The following is an 18,353-nucleotide window of genomic DNA, read 5'->3' on the forward strand; positions in this document are numbered from 1 at the left end:
GAATCAGAATGAGAATCTGATAGTATGGGAAATTAATTTTACTATTAGTTTAGACATTTGCACTCACTCACCTGTAGTGTACGATAAGTCATATGAGAATTTGATACATATATTGTGCCACAATTTGACATTATGATAACAAGGGGAAAAAGTACGGCAAAACAAGATGCTCCAACATGTTCATTAATAAGTGTATTTATTGTTGTACATCAACAATAGGAATATTCTCTCTCTGTGCTGTTTGAGCTTCTGCTTCACTGCCTCTGTCTCGCTGCAGTTACCCTCACTATTTCTAAAGTTAGATGGTTAAAATGTACACACTTAAAAAAAGATGGTTATCAAGGGTTCTTTAGTAAAGACAATGGTTCTATATAGAACCATGAACATTCAAAGAACGCTTTGCATGATTAAAAGCGTTCTTTGCTTCGTGAAAGCGTTCTTCGGATTGATGGAGAACGTGTTGTATATGGTTCTGTATTCATCAGCTGCACTGATTGGCTGTTGCACATAGAAACTTATAACCAACTTATTTTGCCATTTTCGACAGGAACCTTTTACTTTTTTTATAATACTGACTTTAAAAAAAAAACAAGACTTCAAACATTATGACATGTCATGATTATCGGTAACAGTAACATAACCTGTCATGACAACTCATGACAGCATATGACATCTGCCGTCATATATTAATGGCATGGTTATGTCCGTGTTATGTAGCAGGGTTCAAGAAAACTGTTACCGCAAATTTTTTCACCATTACATCAAGGGAACTCTTTGATGAAGCGGAGGTGGAAACTCTTCAGCCTCTGCAGCACATCTTCCATCGTCGCTTCTGGAGATGCCAGACAGATCCTTAACAGAACATACAAGCTTTCAGTTAGAGAACACAAAACAAGAAGTGCTGGCTGCGTTCAGACATTGTCTTAAAACGTCTTAACCACCAATTGCCTACTTGCCTTCTGCAGTGGTGCCGCAATAGTCTCTAGAATGAGATTTTCTAGCTTAAAAACAACAAAAACCCCACTTCTCATGATCTTCAAGTTGGGAGGAACGTAAGAAACACTATAAGCACTTTGGGGTGGACACAAGCTGGCAGGCTGTTTTATTTGTGTTTAATTTTTTATTTATTTATTTTTATTTAATTTTTTGTCTTTTTTTCTTTGTTTCCTACAGAGCCCTGCTGGTGACATCGTGAATAAAAAACAAATAATGCATGGCTATGACTGATAAGGTGTAAGGTGTGGGAACAAGATAATTTAGTCGTGGCCACAGCTTAATAGGGCATGATCTTGTTCCTACGCCTTACTTAGTAGTGGCTGCGACTTTATTATTTTGTTCCAAAGCCTTACTAAGTCGTGGTTAGTATTTGTTATTTTTGTTTATATGTCACCAGCAGGGCTCCATAGTTTCCACTAGCTAGCTAATACACATAGCTAACATACTGCTAGGGAGCCATACACCGATCAGCCATAACATTATGACCACCTCCTTGTTTCTACGCTCATTGTCCATTTTATCAGCTCCACTTACTATATAGGTGCACTTTGTAGTTCTACAGTTACAGACTGTAGTCCATCTGTTTCTCTGTATACTTTGTTAGCCCCCTTTTACCCTGTTCTTCAGTGGTCAGGACCCCCATGGACCCTCACAGTGCAGGTACTATTTGGGTGGTGGATCATTCTCAGCACTGCAGTAACAATGACGTGGTGGTGGTGTGTTAGTGTGTGTTGTGCTGGTCTGAGTGGATCAGACACAGCAGTGCTGCTGGAGTTTTTAAACACTGTGTCCACGCACTGTCCATTCTATTAGACACTCCTGCCTTGTCAGTCCACCTTGTAGATGTAAAGTCAGAGACGATAGCTCATCTGCTGCTGCACGGTTTGTGTTGCTCATCCTCTAGTCCTTCATCAGTGGTCACAGGACGCTGCCCACAGGACGCTGCCCACAGGATGCTGTTGGCTGGATATTTTTGGTTGGTGGACTATTCTCAGTCCAGCAGTGACGCTGAGATGTTTAAAAACTCCAGCAGCACTGCTGTGTCTGATCCACTCGTACCAGCACAACACACACCACCACCATGTCAGTGTTACTGCAGTGCTGAGAATGATCCACCACCCAAATAGTACCTGCTCTGTGAGGGTCCATGGGGGTCCTGACCACTGAAGAACAGGGTAAAAGGGGGCTAACAAAGTATGCAGAGAAACAGATGGACTACAGTCTGTAACTGTAGAACTACAAAGTGCTCCTATATAGTAAGTGGAGCTGATAAAATGGACAACGAGTGTAGAAACAAGGAGGTGGTCATAATGTTATGGCTGATCAGTTTGAATACAGAATGAAGACATTAAGGTACCTGATATGATAGGTTCCCTCTTTCTGTCCGAATTCACAGCCAGGTGACGCACACAGGCCCATGTCCTCCAGCAGACGCAGGCAGTACAGCAAGTCTGGCTCCAGCTTTTTCTCCTGTGGACACAACGACCAGTCTCATATGGTCTGTCATCTGTCATATGATGGTGTCACTGCTATATAGAGACCACCCAGAAAATATCAGGTCATGGTGGTCTCTTTCCATTGATGGATAGAGGGGCTGATAAACTGTACAGCAACAGGTGGGCTACAGCCTGTAACTGTAAACATATGAAGTGCACCCATATGGAAAGTGTTTCTAATAAAATGGCCAGTAGGTAGGTACAAGGTAGGTGTTTCCAATGGCAGCTCAGTAATACATCCCCTGAATAGACTATTTCTAAATATTTAGACCCAAATTTGATTGTAATGCAAGTATATTGATATGGATTTTCTGGTGAATAGGGTAATATGCTGCTGTGGTGAACAACGAATAAAATTCATATTTGGGGGACCCCTGTAAAACTGACCTTGGCATGTTTGATTGCAGCCTGCGACAAATGCAGACACGCAAAGGCAAAAATCCCTCCCATTATGGGTTGGCAGGTGATGCCAGGGAGACCACTGAGAACCTCCTCTGTCCTCTGCACATTATTCATTAGTGTCCTCTGGAGTGACTGAACTTGCTGAAAGAGACAAAGCCAGATATTTTAGGATAAAACATCTCTTTTCCAGAAAAGACTGCACTTCATGCATGCAGTGTTGGGTGTAATGCAGCAAGTAACACATAAAAATGATGTGATTACCTTTACAGTTTAGGCATAATTAATCATTTGTTATTGATTACTGCCCCAACACTGTCCATGTAAGCTAGCTTTTTATGAAGCAATAGCAAGATCAACAGAGAATGGGTAACTGTCTGATTGAAATTAGAATTATGGCATCCATAATATGGGTAAAACTACATCCTGCGTAAATAAAAATGCAACTTGGTAAGGCATGGAAACAAGATAATTACGTTGTGGCCACAACTTAGCAAGGCATGGGAATGAGATCATGGTCAAAGCTGTGGTCAAAGTTTAATTATCTCAGTGTAGAAAGAAGGAGGTGGTCATAATGTTATGAATGATCAGTGTATGTTTGCATACAGAATGAAGACATTAAGATACCTGATGTGATGGGTTCCCAAAGTTTAATTATCTCATTCCCACACCTTACTAAATAATTAAAGCCACAACTTTAGTTATCTTGTTCCCACACCTTACTAAGTCACACATTAGGATCTTGCTCTTGCGCATTAATACAGCATGGCTATGCATTATTTTTATTTATACAGGATGTCAACAGCGGGGCTCCATGTAATACAGTACTTGAACCCTGCTACATTACACTGACATAACCGTGCCATAAACATGCCATATGCTGTCATAAATCGCAGTTTCAGATCATGTTCAGTAATATAATATAATATATGTGTCATGTTGCTGTTACGGTTAATTGTCATGACAGATGCCATAATATCTGATGTCATGGTGGCTAACGAGGGTACACTTAGCTACAATTAGCATGTGACATAATTAACACTAATAGTAACATCACATTGTTATATTACTGAAGAAAATCAATCAATTCAAGTGAAATTTTACCTAAATATGTTTAAAAATACATAAAAAAAAAAAATCTCAAATCTTACTTGAGCATACAGAGCGTAAGAAGGCTGTCCAGGTTGTGGAGGGTCAGCCATGACGTCCAGGGCGATCTGTCCAACCACGGGCACACACAAGTTTGTGGCGAACAGTGAGGAGGTATATCGCATCACTTCAGGGTCAATGTTCACCAGCTCCACGTAGCCAGTACGCAGACCACACCTGGCCACACGAAGGAAGGTTTGGCATTTGTTCGTTTTTTTAGCTTCATTGTCAGACAGGAGTTTAACTGCATGTCCCCTTCAAGTGCTTTCAACGTTACAGGCTCATATCATGGACAAGCGTATCATTCATTCTTTCTAAATGAGAAAAAGTTTACACATCCTTTACAGAGACACACTTCTGCCCACTTAATGCACAATTACTGTTAATTTGATGAATTTAACATATAATGAAAAAAAAAATGGGGCCTGTGCGTATTTTATATCTTATTTTTTTTATTTTATTTTATATATTTTGTACTCATTCCAATGTTAAACTCAGCAAATAAATACAAATTGTGCAATAAAATGTAAACATCTAATTTATGTATGTGTTCAAACTTTTTCATACAACTGTATGAAAGCTAAGCTACAAAAACAGCCCACTGTTTTTATGATGTCACAAAAAAGAACACATTTATATATAAACGCCTATTCAGCCCACAGCCATTTAGCTCCGCCCACTCATGCTGAAGTTACAAACATACTTTCAGCCTGGGCTGCTTTTTTAAATGTTGAATGATACGAGGTAACTGATCAGAACAGGGGTCATTTGGTCTTTAAGGCACAGTAACAAGGCAAGGATAAAGAGAGGTTGGAAAATGGTCACTTTCAAATGAATCTATTTTTGGTAGAAGAAATAGGAATTAAATACCGTAAACCAGTTTACTGAAACTTTCACATTTGGTGGTTTGTGGGAAATTGTGGGCGGGAGTCAAAATGTTACTGTGCGAAAGTTCAGTGGTGTGCGATGTGCTGTTGTGTCTAAGAATGATTCTGTCCTGCTTTTACAAAATACAGTGGTGCAAAGTTTACAGCTATACAGCTTAATAGTTTGTGAACCCTTTAGAATTTTCTAGATTTCTGCATTTATTTATTGAGGAAAATGATCCAGTATTCTGTATCCATGAGTGGCAAAAAGTATGTGAACCATTAGGATTTGCAAATAATTTGAAGGTGAACTTAGAGTCAGGTGTTTTCAATCAATGGGATGGCAATCAGGTGTGAGTGACCACCCTGTTTCATTTAAAGAACAGGGATTTATCACAGTTTGATCTTCACAACACGTTTGTGGAAGTGTATCATGGCATGAACAAAGGAGATTTCTGAGGACCTTAGAAGAAGAGCTGTTGATGCTCATCAGGCTGGAAAAGGTTACAAAACCATCTGTAAAGAGTTTGGACTCCATCAATCCACAGTCAGACAGACTGTGTACAAATTCATGACCATTGCTCCCCAGAAGTGGTCATCCAACAAAGACCACACCAAGAGCAAGGTATCTAATAGTCCGCAAGGTTACAGAAGAACTAACTTCTAAGCAACTAAAGGCCACCATCAGAAGAACACTGAACAACAATGGTGTGCCTGGCACAGTTGCAAGGAGAAATCTGCTGCTGTCCAAAAAGAACATTATTTGCTAAAGAACAAGTTTGCTAAAGATCATATGGACAAGCCAGAGGGCTATTTGACCAATGTTTTGTGGATGGATGAGACGAAAATAGATCTTTTTGGTTTAAATGAGAAGCGTTATGTTTGGAAAAGGAAAAAACCTGTGAAACACGGTGGTGGTAGTATCAAAGTTTGAGCCTGTTTTGCTGCATCTGGGCCAGGACAGCTTGCCATCATTGATGGAAAATGAACTCTAAAGAATGTGGGTCATGCAGTAAGACAATGACCCTAAGCACACAAGTTGTTCTACCAAAGAACATTTAAAGAAGAATAAAGTTAATGTTTTGGAATGGCCAAGTCAATGTCCTGACCTTAATCCTCTAGAAATGTTGTGGAAGGACCTGAAGCAAGCAGTTCATGGGAGGAAACCCACCAACATAACAGAGTTGAAGCTGTTTTGTATGGAGGAATGGGCTAAAATTCCATGAAGCCGATGTGCAGGACTAATCAACAGTCACCAAAAACATTTAGTTGCAGTTATTCCTGCACAAGCGGGTCACACCAGATACTGAAAGCAAAGGTTCACATACTTTTACCACTCATAAATATCTAATATTAGATTAATTTCTTCAGTAAATAAATGACTAAAGTCTAATATTTTTGTCTCATTAGTTTAATTTGGTTCTCTTCATCTACTATTAGGACTTGTGTGAAAATCTGAGGACGTTTTAGGTCAAATTTATGCAGAAATATAGAAAAATGGAAAAGGTTCGCAAACTTTCAAGCACCACTGTATCTGTATAAATGTATTTGCGAAGGGATCAAATGTGAAAAAGAAAATTTTACTATAGCTCCATTTTCAAGGACTCACTCTCCCATGACTCCTTTGGAGATAGTGTGGAAGGATGCCAGCTCCACATTACTGGAGTATGGAGATCCCATCTCAGACAGCACCTTCTTATACGAGTAAAACTCACGTCCGTTCCCATATACAAAGCTCTGGTACACCTGGAGAGGTGAGATACAAACAGAAAAGGAAACAATCCAATCCATTCAAGATCCAGCATGGAGCTGGGGTGGTATAACAGCAGAGGTTTTCCAGGGTTTCCAATGACTCGAATGAATGCCAATAACTAACTAACTACTTAGAACACCTTGGAGAAAATGCAAGATAAGAGGAGCCAATTCAAGCCAATTGAAGCTGGATTTCTGTGCTCAGGAGGCCAAATGTAAATCAATGCTGTCACAACAAACACTTGAATCTCCAAAATAATAACTTCACAGGAGAATGAAAAATTGTTAATTGTAACTTTTAGGTTACTAGAACAAGATTTCTTGCCAAGGCAATTCTATTGGCCCATTCAGAGTGAAATTTTAATGTAATAACAGGGCTGCCAGCAGCCTCATATTCTGTTACAAAACTTACATCAAAAATGAAGATACAAGGTTTTGTATAGCAAAAATATGCAGGTTTATTAAACTTAGCTCAATATTAAGCAGGGTTGGGAAGTAACAGAATGCAAGTTTTGTAATTAATCAAACACAGTTTTATGAAAAGTCACCTCATCTGCCATTAAGAACAGCCTCTCCTCTGCAGCAAAGCGAATCACTTCCTCAATCGAGGCCTTGCTCTGCACATGACCTGGCGAAAGTTCAGAAAACATTTACACAACTTTGGTTAAAGTGGGTGAAAGTGAGAGTGAAAGAACTGACATGTCATTTGTTTTGGGGTTACAGTAAGGGCTAGATGTCATACAGATTGTTGTCACTGTAGCTCAGAAACCACTCATTATATAGACTTTATATTATTTTAGGACAGTGAGTCATTACTTTGACACACTAAGTCAAACAATTTAGAAAGTAAGCCATCTCTTTGGCATAGTAGGTTAATATTTCGAGAAAATAAATAATTATTTCCAGATTACATCATAATTCTGACCCAAAAAAAAATGTGTATTTTGAAACATAGTACGTAATTTACTGAGAAATAACTCATTACTTTGATGTAGCATGTTAAGGAAGTCAAAATGTTGGCAAACTGCTGCCTGTGTACATTTTACACACACACACACACACACATATGTAAAAATAGGATGCAATGAAGTGCAAATCTAAATTACACTACACTACAAAGACAATGTGCCAAATGTTGAAACTGATAAATTGTATTGTTTTATGAAAAATATATGCCCATTTTGCCAACAAAACATTCCAAAAAAGTTAGGACAGGGGCACGTTTACCACTGTGTTTCATCATATCTTTCTTTAAGAACACTCTGTAAGCGTTTGGGAACTGAGGAATCCGACTGCTGTAGTTTTGAAAGTGAAATGTTTCCCCGTTCTTGTTTGATAAAGGATTTCAGCTGCATAACGGTTTGGGGGCTCATTTGTTGTATTTTTCACTTTATAATGCACCAAATGTATTCAGTGGGTGACAGTCTGGACTGCAGGCAGGCCAGTTTAGCACCCGGACTCTTTTAATACAGAGCCAGGCTGTTGTAATACATGCAGAATGTCGTTTGACACTGTCTTGCTGAAATAATCAAGGCCTTCCCTGAAAAAGACATTGTCTGGGCAGCAACATATGTCAGCATTAATGGTGTCTTCACAGGTGTGCACGTCACCCATGCCATGTGCACTAATGCACCCCTATACCATCATGAATACTGGCTTTTGAACTGTGCCCTGAATTTCAAATGTTGGTTTGTCGGACCACAGGACACTTTTCCACTTCCCCTCAGTCCATTTTAAATGAGCTCCCAGAGAAGGTGGCAGCATTTCTGGATCCTGTTTATATATGGTTTCTTCGTTGCGTTCGAGAGTTTTAATTAGCATTTGGGCTGCAGTGATGAACTGTTTTCACAGTTTCACACAAGTGTTTCTGAGCCCATGCAGTGATTTCCACTACAAAATCATGTCTGTTTTTAATGCAGTGCTGCCTGAGGGCCCAAAGATCACAGCCAGCAAATACTGATTTTCAGCCTTGCTCCTTGCGTACAGAGATTTCTCCAGATTCTCTGTATCTTTTATTGTTATTATGTACTGTAGATGATGATAAACAAAAGTGTTTTGCTATTTTATGTTGAGAAATGTTCTTCTTCAATTGTTGCACTATTTGTCTGTGCAGTCTTTCACAGAGTGGTGAATCCCTCCTCATCTTTACTTCTGAAAGACTCTCTGGAATGCTATTTTATACCCAATCATGTTACTGACCTGTTGCCAATTAACCCCCAGATGTTTTTTAAGCATTACACAATGTTACCAGACTTTTGTTGCCCCCGTCCCAACTTTTTTGGAACATGTTGCTGGCATCAAATTCAAAATGGGCATATATTTTTCAAAAAACAATAGAATTTCTCAGTTTCAACATTTGATATGTTGTCTTTGTACTATTTTCAATGAAATATAGGGTTTAAATGATTTACACATCATTGCCTTTAGTTTTTAATTTACATTTTGCACATCATTAAAGCATTCTTCAGATTGGTGGAGAATGTCTTTTGTATGGTTCTATATAGAATCTTTTTGAAAAGGGTTCTATGTAGCACCAAAAAGTGTTCTTCTATTGTAACAAGTCTACCACCGTAACAACAGAAGAACCTTTTTTGGTGCTAGTGAGAACCCTGTTTAAATATGTTCTATATAGAACCATCTACAGCACATTCTCTATCATTCTAAAGAACGCTTTCACGATATGAAGAATCCTTTAATCATGGAAAGGGTTCTTTGAATGTTCATGGTTCTATCCAGAACCATTTTCTTTCTTTTTTCTAAAAAAAACCCTTGAAGAACCATCAATTTTAAGCGTATAAATGTTAGAATTTTTTCATACTTAACATCATGAGGATTTGCCCCTCAACCAGAATCTGACTTCAGTTACCTGATGGGTTCCCAGGATTAATGATGTATAGCACCATTGGGTTACAGTGCCCCCTAGCCGCGTGGAGGGCTTTTCGTAGCTCTTTAATCTGCACCGTCCAGCCTTCCTCTTCACACAGGTAGTAGGGCACAGCAACAGCTCCCTGAGCGGTCAGTGCATTTTTAAAGCTGCAGTAGCAGGGCACAGGAATGAGGACCCCTGTCCGCAGCGCGCCCTCGCTCTGAACCAACAGCTTCAGCAACAACTACAGATACAGATAAAATACAAATTTTTTATCCTGTGCATTTTATCCAACAAAATGAAGTGTAATTCTCACAGTGTCTCACAATGAGGCCATGCTGGGAACCACTTGTGATGAAGATGTTATCAGGATTGGACACAATGCCGTCTCGCCTGCTGATGAATTCAGATACAGAGAGCCAGGCTTTTCTAACCCCAATCATAGGAGGGTATGAACCTAGTGATTCAAAACACATTAAACCCATCATAACTGCATTCCTGCTTATGTATAATCAAATATATGATTCTTACTGTTCTGTATGGAAGCTCATTAAATATCTCAAATATCGACTTAGTAAAATACTTATTATCTCAAGATGAGTTATTCACATGAAAATCCAACATAATCTGTTGAAACAGTGAGTTTAAATACATTTCAAGAAACTAGTCATTGTGTCAACATAGCATGCCATTATTATTGAGAAAAGTCCATATTTCAACATAGTTTCAACATTATAAGAAAATAAGCAATTATCTTGACATAGTCAACTTTTTTTTTAAGAAAATGTGATTTTATTGAGATACTAAGTCATTATTTCATCCTAATAAACCATTACTTTGAGAATGTGAGGTAATTTTGTCATGGTTTTGACATAAGAATTCAGAATTTTGAGTAAATAAGTCATTATTTTTGACATAAGAAGTCAGAATTTTGAGTCATATTTTGACATGAATCAATATTTCAAGAAAATAAGTCATCATTGAGATTCCATGTCATTATTTCGACTGAGTTATTTGTCTCAAAGTGATCCTTTTGAGATGCTAAGTCAAAATGTCGAAATATTGCTGCCAGAAACAGAAAAGTCAAAAAAAAATCAGAGGCATTTTTTTCTCTACCTGGCAGGAATGGGTGTCCATACTTTAGTGTCAAAGGGCTAAAACATATCAATGCATGTATGTTATCGCTCCATCTCACCAGATGTAGACTGTTTAGGTGAACTTGTATGATGAGAAATGCTAATAGGTTAATCTAACCTAGCGCTGATGAGATTGAGAGATACTAATACGTATATTCATCTGTACACTATAAGATCTTTCAGAAAGATCACCTATGCTCCCTCCATCACAATCTTCCAGAAAACGCTGTGCCCTCTCTCTCACGTCGAGGGGTAAGCTGTCATCAAGCAGAAGGGAGGGGTAGATGCAAGCAGCCAGGACCTGCAGCACAGTCCATACAGGGTCATTTATTAATTAAGTAGACGCTTGCATAATAGTTACATCCAGAGATCTAAAGTTACAATGTTTTGAGTGCACAGACAGCCTGTAAATGCCTCTCACACCAAGATTGCAGTGGTGTAACAATACACAAAATTTAAAACTGGACTTGATACGATGCAGTTGTGTCTCAATTTGATACATTTTTCAATACAGCAAAATTAGAGACTGGCAGGAAAATGTGCCTTATGTTACTATGCTTCCATTTTTAGTTTATTAGAGCTTTCAACGCTGTAAAAGAGTAATTTCTGAAACAAAAGCTGTGCTTTATAATGCCTTGATCTAATGCTCTGGCTACAAATGAACATGTTAGCCCCAGGCTAACACACTAGCCACAAACTAAGATGCTCGTTATGATACAATGATACAATATGACACAATATGATGCACTGATAAAATCCAACTGATAAAATCCAACTAACTTTATTGTATTTTTACATTCCTACTAGACCCAACTGTAGGCTCAAAAGAATATATAGAGTTCAGCACCAGCGTGATCGACAAGGACACGTCTAGCTGCAGTCCTGCAGGCTGGGCAAGGCCTCAGCTTGAGGGAAAAAAATTGGTAAGGCAGCTTACATTTACTTACATTTACAAGTTAGATCAAAAGGTTTATTAGTGAAAATAAACCGTTTCAGAGACATGCTGTAGTTAAATAATAATATTCAAAAATGACATAAACTACTCTTTTTGTATGGGCTAGCTGGCTATCTATTGTGCTTGTGAACGCTGCTAACCCTAACCGTAACTCTTTTATTATAAAGGGGAAATTTACACTAGCTAGCCTGGTTTTGGAAGCTGCTAACCCTAAGCTTTACCCTTTTATTCTGAAGGGTCTTTCCCCTCCTTGCCTGAGGTTTCACATTGTCAGTCTGTGGGGCTGAGCCTGTAGGAGAAGACTATACATGTTGTTCCAGCCCTAGATGGCCAGAGTCCTGTCTAGTTAGTTTTAACTTGTCTGATTCTTAATTTAGTCCACAAGGGGCTTGATAATTAACAGATGAGTCAGATGTATTACAACTGAGACAAACTGCATGATTCAACAAGAACAGCTAAGAGAGCCGTTGGAGCATGCAATGTCTGATGTTCCAGGACTGGGGCTCTCCGGTGAGAGAGCTTACCTGACGGACAAAGGTGAGGGGTTTTAATCCCATTCCGTGGGCATCACCAAATGAGACATCAAGCACTTCTTTGTAGTGCTTTACTAAACCCTGCAAAACATACAAGCAATAAGGTGAGATATTCACACCATATACATATTTCTAAAAGCAAATCATTAGCAGGGTTATAAATCATAAGATATAACTTGCAAGTTATCTGCAATTGTTTTATCCCGCTTGGTCTGATTTTGCCTAGCAAATTTTCTTGCAAGCTGTTCTTGTGCTGGTTACCATAGTTTGTGCAAAATTTTCTTAGTAACTAGATTTTGCAATTAAACTGTTACTTCCATTTAATTTGTTTAGCACATTAGGTTCATTTATATGCACTCATGTTTGCATGGTGAATTATTGCCTATTACAGTGGTTCATTTGTGTCCTCAGGGCCCAACAGATGGTCCACGTTTTCACTCTATCCCTATGTGTTGGGAGCTGGGACAGAGGGTATGGACACCTGGTGGCCCTGAGGACTGATTTAAGAAACACTGGTGTTTTACACTTTAAACAGGGGTGGGATGTTCAGAATACATACAGTCGAGACCAAAAGTCTACATACACCAAAGCTGAAGACATTCCATACATTTGATCTCACCATAAATTTCTTTTGGCAAATCAATTAGATTGAAGGCAAATTCATTTCAGCTTTAACTTGTGTTTGACTTACACCAAGTTGACTGTCTCTTTTAACAGTCAGAAAGAGTCAAGATATTGATGTAATGACTTTTAGGAGCTTCTGATTGGCCAATTGTCAGAATCAGGAGTTAGTGCACCTGTAGTTGTATTTAGGGGTCTACCTTTAAAGCCAGTACCCTTTGCACCTGATAAAACAAGCAACTCAGTCAAGACCCCAGAAGAAAATTGTCACAGCAAGTCTGGGTCTGGGAACCCACTTCTGCACATTTTAATGTACAATTAATATTTCTTTGCTGAATGTAACATATTGGAAAAAAGAATGAAACACAAAAATGGACTGTGCGCACTTTATATGTTATGTTTTAATTTTCCAGTATGTTAAACTGAGCTAATTGCATCAAACTGTGATCTAAGATTTGTATAAAAAATTCCATATTTAAGTTTGTTTGGATGTGTTACTTTATTTTCACTTATTTTCACAAGAAAATTACATCCCAAATTTGAGAATTCAGAAATGATAAGCATTTTTTTCCCTATGCACCCTATGAAGATGTTCTAAATGTATTCTAAATATATCCTCGGTGTATTCTGAATACATTACCTTTTTATTTATTGTGATGGAGTATCTTACTGAATGCATTTAGGGCAGTGTGTTCAGTATTAAGCCATCACTACTTTTTCTGACCAACACCAATCATGGAATATAATTAAAGACACATCACTGAAACCCTGATCGCCAGTTTGAAGAGATGCACTTAGAGTGACGCTAATTTCAGTCCAATTAGAATATCTTACCTGTTCAATCTCTGCATTGATTTCGCCTGCTCGTCTGTCTATGATCTCCTGCTCTGACTCCCGGATGCTCTTCACATTTGGGTTGATCTCTCTCAGGATGGACATTCTTCTAATATCTTCTGCAGGTTCTGCTTTCAAGACTTTAGAATCTTTGGTTCATGTATGAGTAATGCCGAAATCACCAAGTGTCACTCGCTCTCCTCTCTGCGTTTGGGATTTCTCTTAGACGAATAATATTTTCTGAGCTCCAGCAGAAAAAAATGTCAAAGAATCAGGTTCAAGTCTCCAGTTTCATTTATTCTGGTTGGAGCTGAGCTGTAAATGTGGCGGTAAAGTTCTCACTGATAGATTTAAATGCTTGATTTATTAACAGAGAAACGCCTCTGTGAATAGATGACCATTCCATGGCATGGAAAAGAAAACAAATATTATTGTGCTTGAGTTTCAGCTTGACTGATTAATAAGACAATGTGTACCTTTAAAGTGGTTAACTTTTGAAAATGTTTAGCCATTACTGTACTGAAGGGCAATTCCATGGAATACATTCTGAGATGCTAAATAGGTAAAAACACGCAGAGCTGAAGAAAAAGCACCTGTACTGTTTGCATGGATCCTCAAGGAAAAGACAGGCATGCTATTGTCTTTCCAAAAGTCAGCAAGGTCAGTTTCTGGCAAAGAAATATAATAATAATAATAATAATAATAATAAGAAGAAGAAGAAGAAGAAGAAGAAGAAGAAGAACTTAATACAGCACACTTAAAATGCAAACAAAAACCAACATAAAAAAGAACAGAAAATATAGAACACAAAGTAATTACATAAGAAAGGAAATATGAAATTGTAATACAAATGAAAATGTAACACAAATTCTAAAAACAAATGATAACGATAAAATAAACATTAGGAAACTGAGAGGTAGAAGCAAAGGGAGAATGTTAGTGTTGAAGTGGAGGCAGTGAATCTTTGGAAAGTATGCTAATGTCAGTAAAGTACATAGTTAATGTAAAGCTATCATTGAAACACATTTCAAAAACGTTGGGATGGGGGCATGTTTACCATTGTGATGCCTCACCTTTTCTTTTACTAACACTCTGTTTGGGAACTGAGGAGACCGACTGCTGTAGTTTTGAAAGTAAAATGTTTTCCTATTCTTGATTGATATAGGATTTCAGCTGCTCAACAGTTCGAGGGCTCATTTGTTGTATTTCATTTCATATTGCGCCAAATGTTTTAATGGGTGACAGGTCTGGACTGCAGGCAGGTCAGTTTAGCACCTGGACTTTTATCATGGAGCCATGCTATTGTAATACACGCAGAATGTGATTTGACATTGTTTGCCTAAAATAAGCAAGGCCTTCCCTGAAAAAGACGTTGTCTGGATGGCAGCATATGCTGCCAAAACCTGTATATATTGCTCAGCATTAATGGTGCCTTTATAGATGTGCAAGTCACCCATGCCATGTGCACTTATGTACCCCTGTATCATCACGGATGCTGGCTTTTGAACTGTGCACTGATGACAAGCCATATAGTCTTTAGCCCAGAGGACACAGTGTCCACGAAGATCACTGCCTGTACCTCGACTGCAGAGATTTCTCCAGATTCTCTGAATCTTTTAATGATATTATGTACTGCAGATGATGAAATCCCCAAGGTCTTTGCTATTTTACATTGAGAAACGTTATTCTTGAATTGTTGCACTATTTGCCCATGCAGTGTTTAACAGAGTGGTGGACCTCTCTCCACCTTCACTTCTGAAAGACTCAAAGTCTCTGATGCTCTATTTATACCTAATTATGTTGCTGACCTGTCGCCAATTAATGACCAGATGTTTTATTTAATCATTATAAAACTTTGCCAGTCTTTTGTTGCCCTGCCCTAATGTTTCTGAAACATGTTGCTGGCATCAAATCCAAATTTGGTATATATTTTTCAAAAAGAATAAAATTTCTCACTTTCAATATTTGATATTTTGTCTTAGTATTTTCAATTAAATATAGAGTTGAAACGATTTGCACATAATTAAATTCTGTTTTTATTTATATTTTGCACAACATCCCAACATTTTTGGAAATGGGGCTGCATATATATATATATATATATATAAAATACTTACCAAATTCATATATATGAAGCTCCTGCTAAAGCTTGAGTAGACTGATAAATCACTATGATGACCCAATTAGTAATCTGAGTGTTACTAAATTTTTTGAGGGATGACTGAACTGAGCAGCCTTCTTAGTTGTGAATATGTTCACGTGAGAAGTTTAGCATCAATGTTGTACTGGACTTGTACATGCGGTTCGTGGCAAGTTGCACACACCTCATTAAATGAAAATCACTGTCAAATTTGCAAGATATTGTTATTGGATATGTGCAAATTGTTGGCTTAGGACATTAAAGAGCAATGGGATTTTGAGAGCAGCAGTGGACTAAAGCTCACAATAAAAGCCAAAACAACATCGAGAATTTTGCATTCATTTTTGTATTTAAATGACTGAATTTTCGTGAAACATATCAGAAGAATTAACTAAACTGCCAACCAGTAACAGCAAGGAACACTGTGAATTAAATAAAAATTACAGCAGTATGTACTTTATCAGTATGCATTCTAAATGTATTCTAAATGAAATCTGAATAGGTTACGTTTTTATATATTGTAATGGAATACATTACTGAAAACATTTTGGACAATGTATTCAGTATTTAAGTATTTTTTCCCCAACCTTGTGACAGTTAACTGAGTGGGTTGGTTTGGAATCCACAAACTTCATCACTCTACTTTTCAACTCCAACCTTTCAAAAGTGCACACATCACCACCACATTGGAAATCCTAACAAAAAATGCCCATTTTTTTCTCTTTATGAAAGAACATTCCACTCTGTGGTTACTATGAGCAACTCCCAAACATAAAGCAGACAGTAGGGGACAATAATAACTTGCTACACTAGGTTTTTCGTAATCTTTTGAGACACTGTGGACCTCTTTAAAACCCTGATAACTCCTACATGTCTAGTAGTTTTTCCCTTATGCCGCTGCACCTGAAATGCATGAGCATGAATTTTGAACTGTCATTGTAAATTTGCGCTAAATTTAATCTTGTTCTCTAATTCTAGATTGCCTGATTAAATGACTAAAAAACTTCACTACTGCAAAACTTTTGGAGGACACTGAACTTGTTAAATCATTTACTACAAAAACAACACTTTAGAAATCCTTGTGGGAGGACAAGTTGTTTGGCAAATGTTGAGGTGAAATGTGTCAGTGCCACAAATATCGTTCAGTCATGCCAAATAAACAAATGTGAAATAGAACACCGTGATTTCCCACAGGTGCAGAAAGTCCAGTGGGCAAAGAACTGTCCACTTGGCTACAACCCAAGAAGGTTCAGCAGCCTACATTGGCCCCTATGCAAGTCAAACTTCCCTACTGGAGGGAAGGGAGCTCAAGGGAGAAAAAGGGGCAACATGGACATGAATTAAACCTAAATTAATCCACAGTCTATTGCTGACACTCTTATCAGGTCAGAAGAAATCAAACATTGTATCAAGAGCTTTATCAAGGCAGTCAAAAATACTAGCATTACTACCCTAACAGGTATTTGAACCTTCATCTCCAGAGTACAGGGCAACTAACAGTACCATCTGGGCTGTCTCAGTACTACAAACTCATGAGTTATAACTCTATTTAAGAGCTTCACAGAACCCAGTTCTGTCTCTTACAATGAGAACAACGTGGTTTAGCAACTTATCCGCACCTTTACTGCTAAAATTTTGTTTAGATGCTGATTATGTGTTGCTATGCAATGTGGCTCTTTCTTAAAGAGAATTTCCAGTGCTGTTGTGATGAGTGCATCTTTTACTGAGGTGGGATTTCCCCAGGTGGTTGGTACTGCACCAGTGGAGATGCCCAAGAGCAATTAAGCTCATGGAAACTAAGCTTATCCATTAGGTCTATTCTCAGGGCAAGGCTGAGCTGACCTTCACTGAAACAGACCTTGAAGTATGGCCACACAAATAAAATCAATATTCACGCTGATCGTGGCACAAGGAGTGGGGCTCAGGCCCTGTCTAGAGTCTGTGGACCAGTGGGGAGTCCTCAGGGTCTTCTAGGCCTTCAGAGAAGGCATATTGTTTTCTGTGGCAAAAAAAGCCTGTAATTTTTTTTTCTTTTTTTATTTAATAGAATAATCATACTTATATTTAAGCTCTGGAAATACAAAGTATAAAATGTATACTTTAGTAAAACTCTTATCTTATTTCATCATTCATTCATCATTTTAAACAGAAGAATTTAATTTTTGAGATACCCAACACAAATTTTTTTTTTCTCTGTGGTGTTTAGGTAGATACAGCCAAGCGAGCTCTTCCCTCAGTAAAGATTTCAGGAGCTAAACTGAACGTCTAAAGTGTCATATTAACAACTAACATAATTAGGAAGTGACAGTGAACCAATCATGCTTTACAATGGGTGGGACCAGTTTTATGAGAAAAAAACTTAAGTCTTAGATGTGTTACTGTGTATGCGAGTGGTAGCCTGACCGATCCTGTTCAGTCAGGTATTCGAAATACCAGATCTCAAATAATTTTTATTTAAAAATCCATGTTTATTCTAGCATGGCAAAAAAAAAATGTTCACCATTAGTTTAGCACTAACATACTACTAGAATGTTAGTAGAAACCAACAATAACATAGGTGTAAAGTACCATAACGTTTTCCCCTCTTTCATTTATTTATTTATTTATTTA

General features: G+C 38.0%; 1 protein-coding gene across 3 annotated transcripts; it reads right to left on the reverse strand.

The window, feature by feature from the left end:
- Window positions 1-752: 752 nt before the first annotated feature.
- Window positions 753-13,932, reverse strand: LOC118825793 (alanine aminotransferase 2-like). 3 transcript variants are annotated; one of them, XM_036596616.1, is made up of 11 exons: window positions 13,604-13,932; window positions 12,140-12,229; window positions 10,853-10,961; window positions 9,851-9,981; window positions 9,525-9,768; window positions 7,207-7,286; window positions 6,516-6,652; window positions 4,043-4,217; window positions 2,880-3,035; window positions 2,354-2,466; window positions 753-852 (listed from the first exon to the last, which is right to left on the reverse strand). In XM_036596616.1, exons 1-11 carry the CDS (start codon window positions 13,706-13,708, stop codon window positions 762-764), a joined length of 1,431 nt encoding a protein of 476 aa, XP_036452509.1. In that variant the 5' UTR covers window positions 13,709-13,932; the 3' UTR covers window positions 753-761. The 3 variants fall into 3 exon arrangements, with proteins under 3 accessions (XP_036452509.1, XP_036452510.1, XP_036452511.1); XM_036596617.1 differs by having other exon boundaries at window positions 2,354-2,463; window positions 2,876-3,035; XM_036596618.1 differs by lacking the exons at window positions 9,851-9,981; window positions 10,853-10,961.
- Between the last annotated feature and the right edge of the window lie 4,421 nt (window positions 13,933-18,353).

This window comes from Colossoma macropomum, unplaced genomic scaffold (assembly GCF_904425465.1).
Source record: "Colossoma macropomum unplaced genomic scaffold, Colossoma_macropomum, whole genome shotgun sequence".
NCBI classification, from domain to species: Eukaryota; Metazoa; Chordata; class Actinopteri; order Characiformes; family Serrasalmidae; genus Colossoma; species Colossoma macropomum.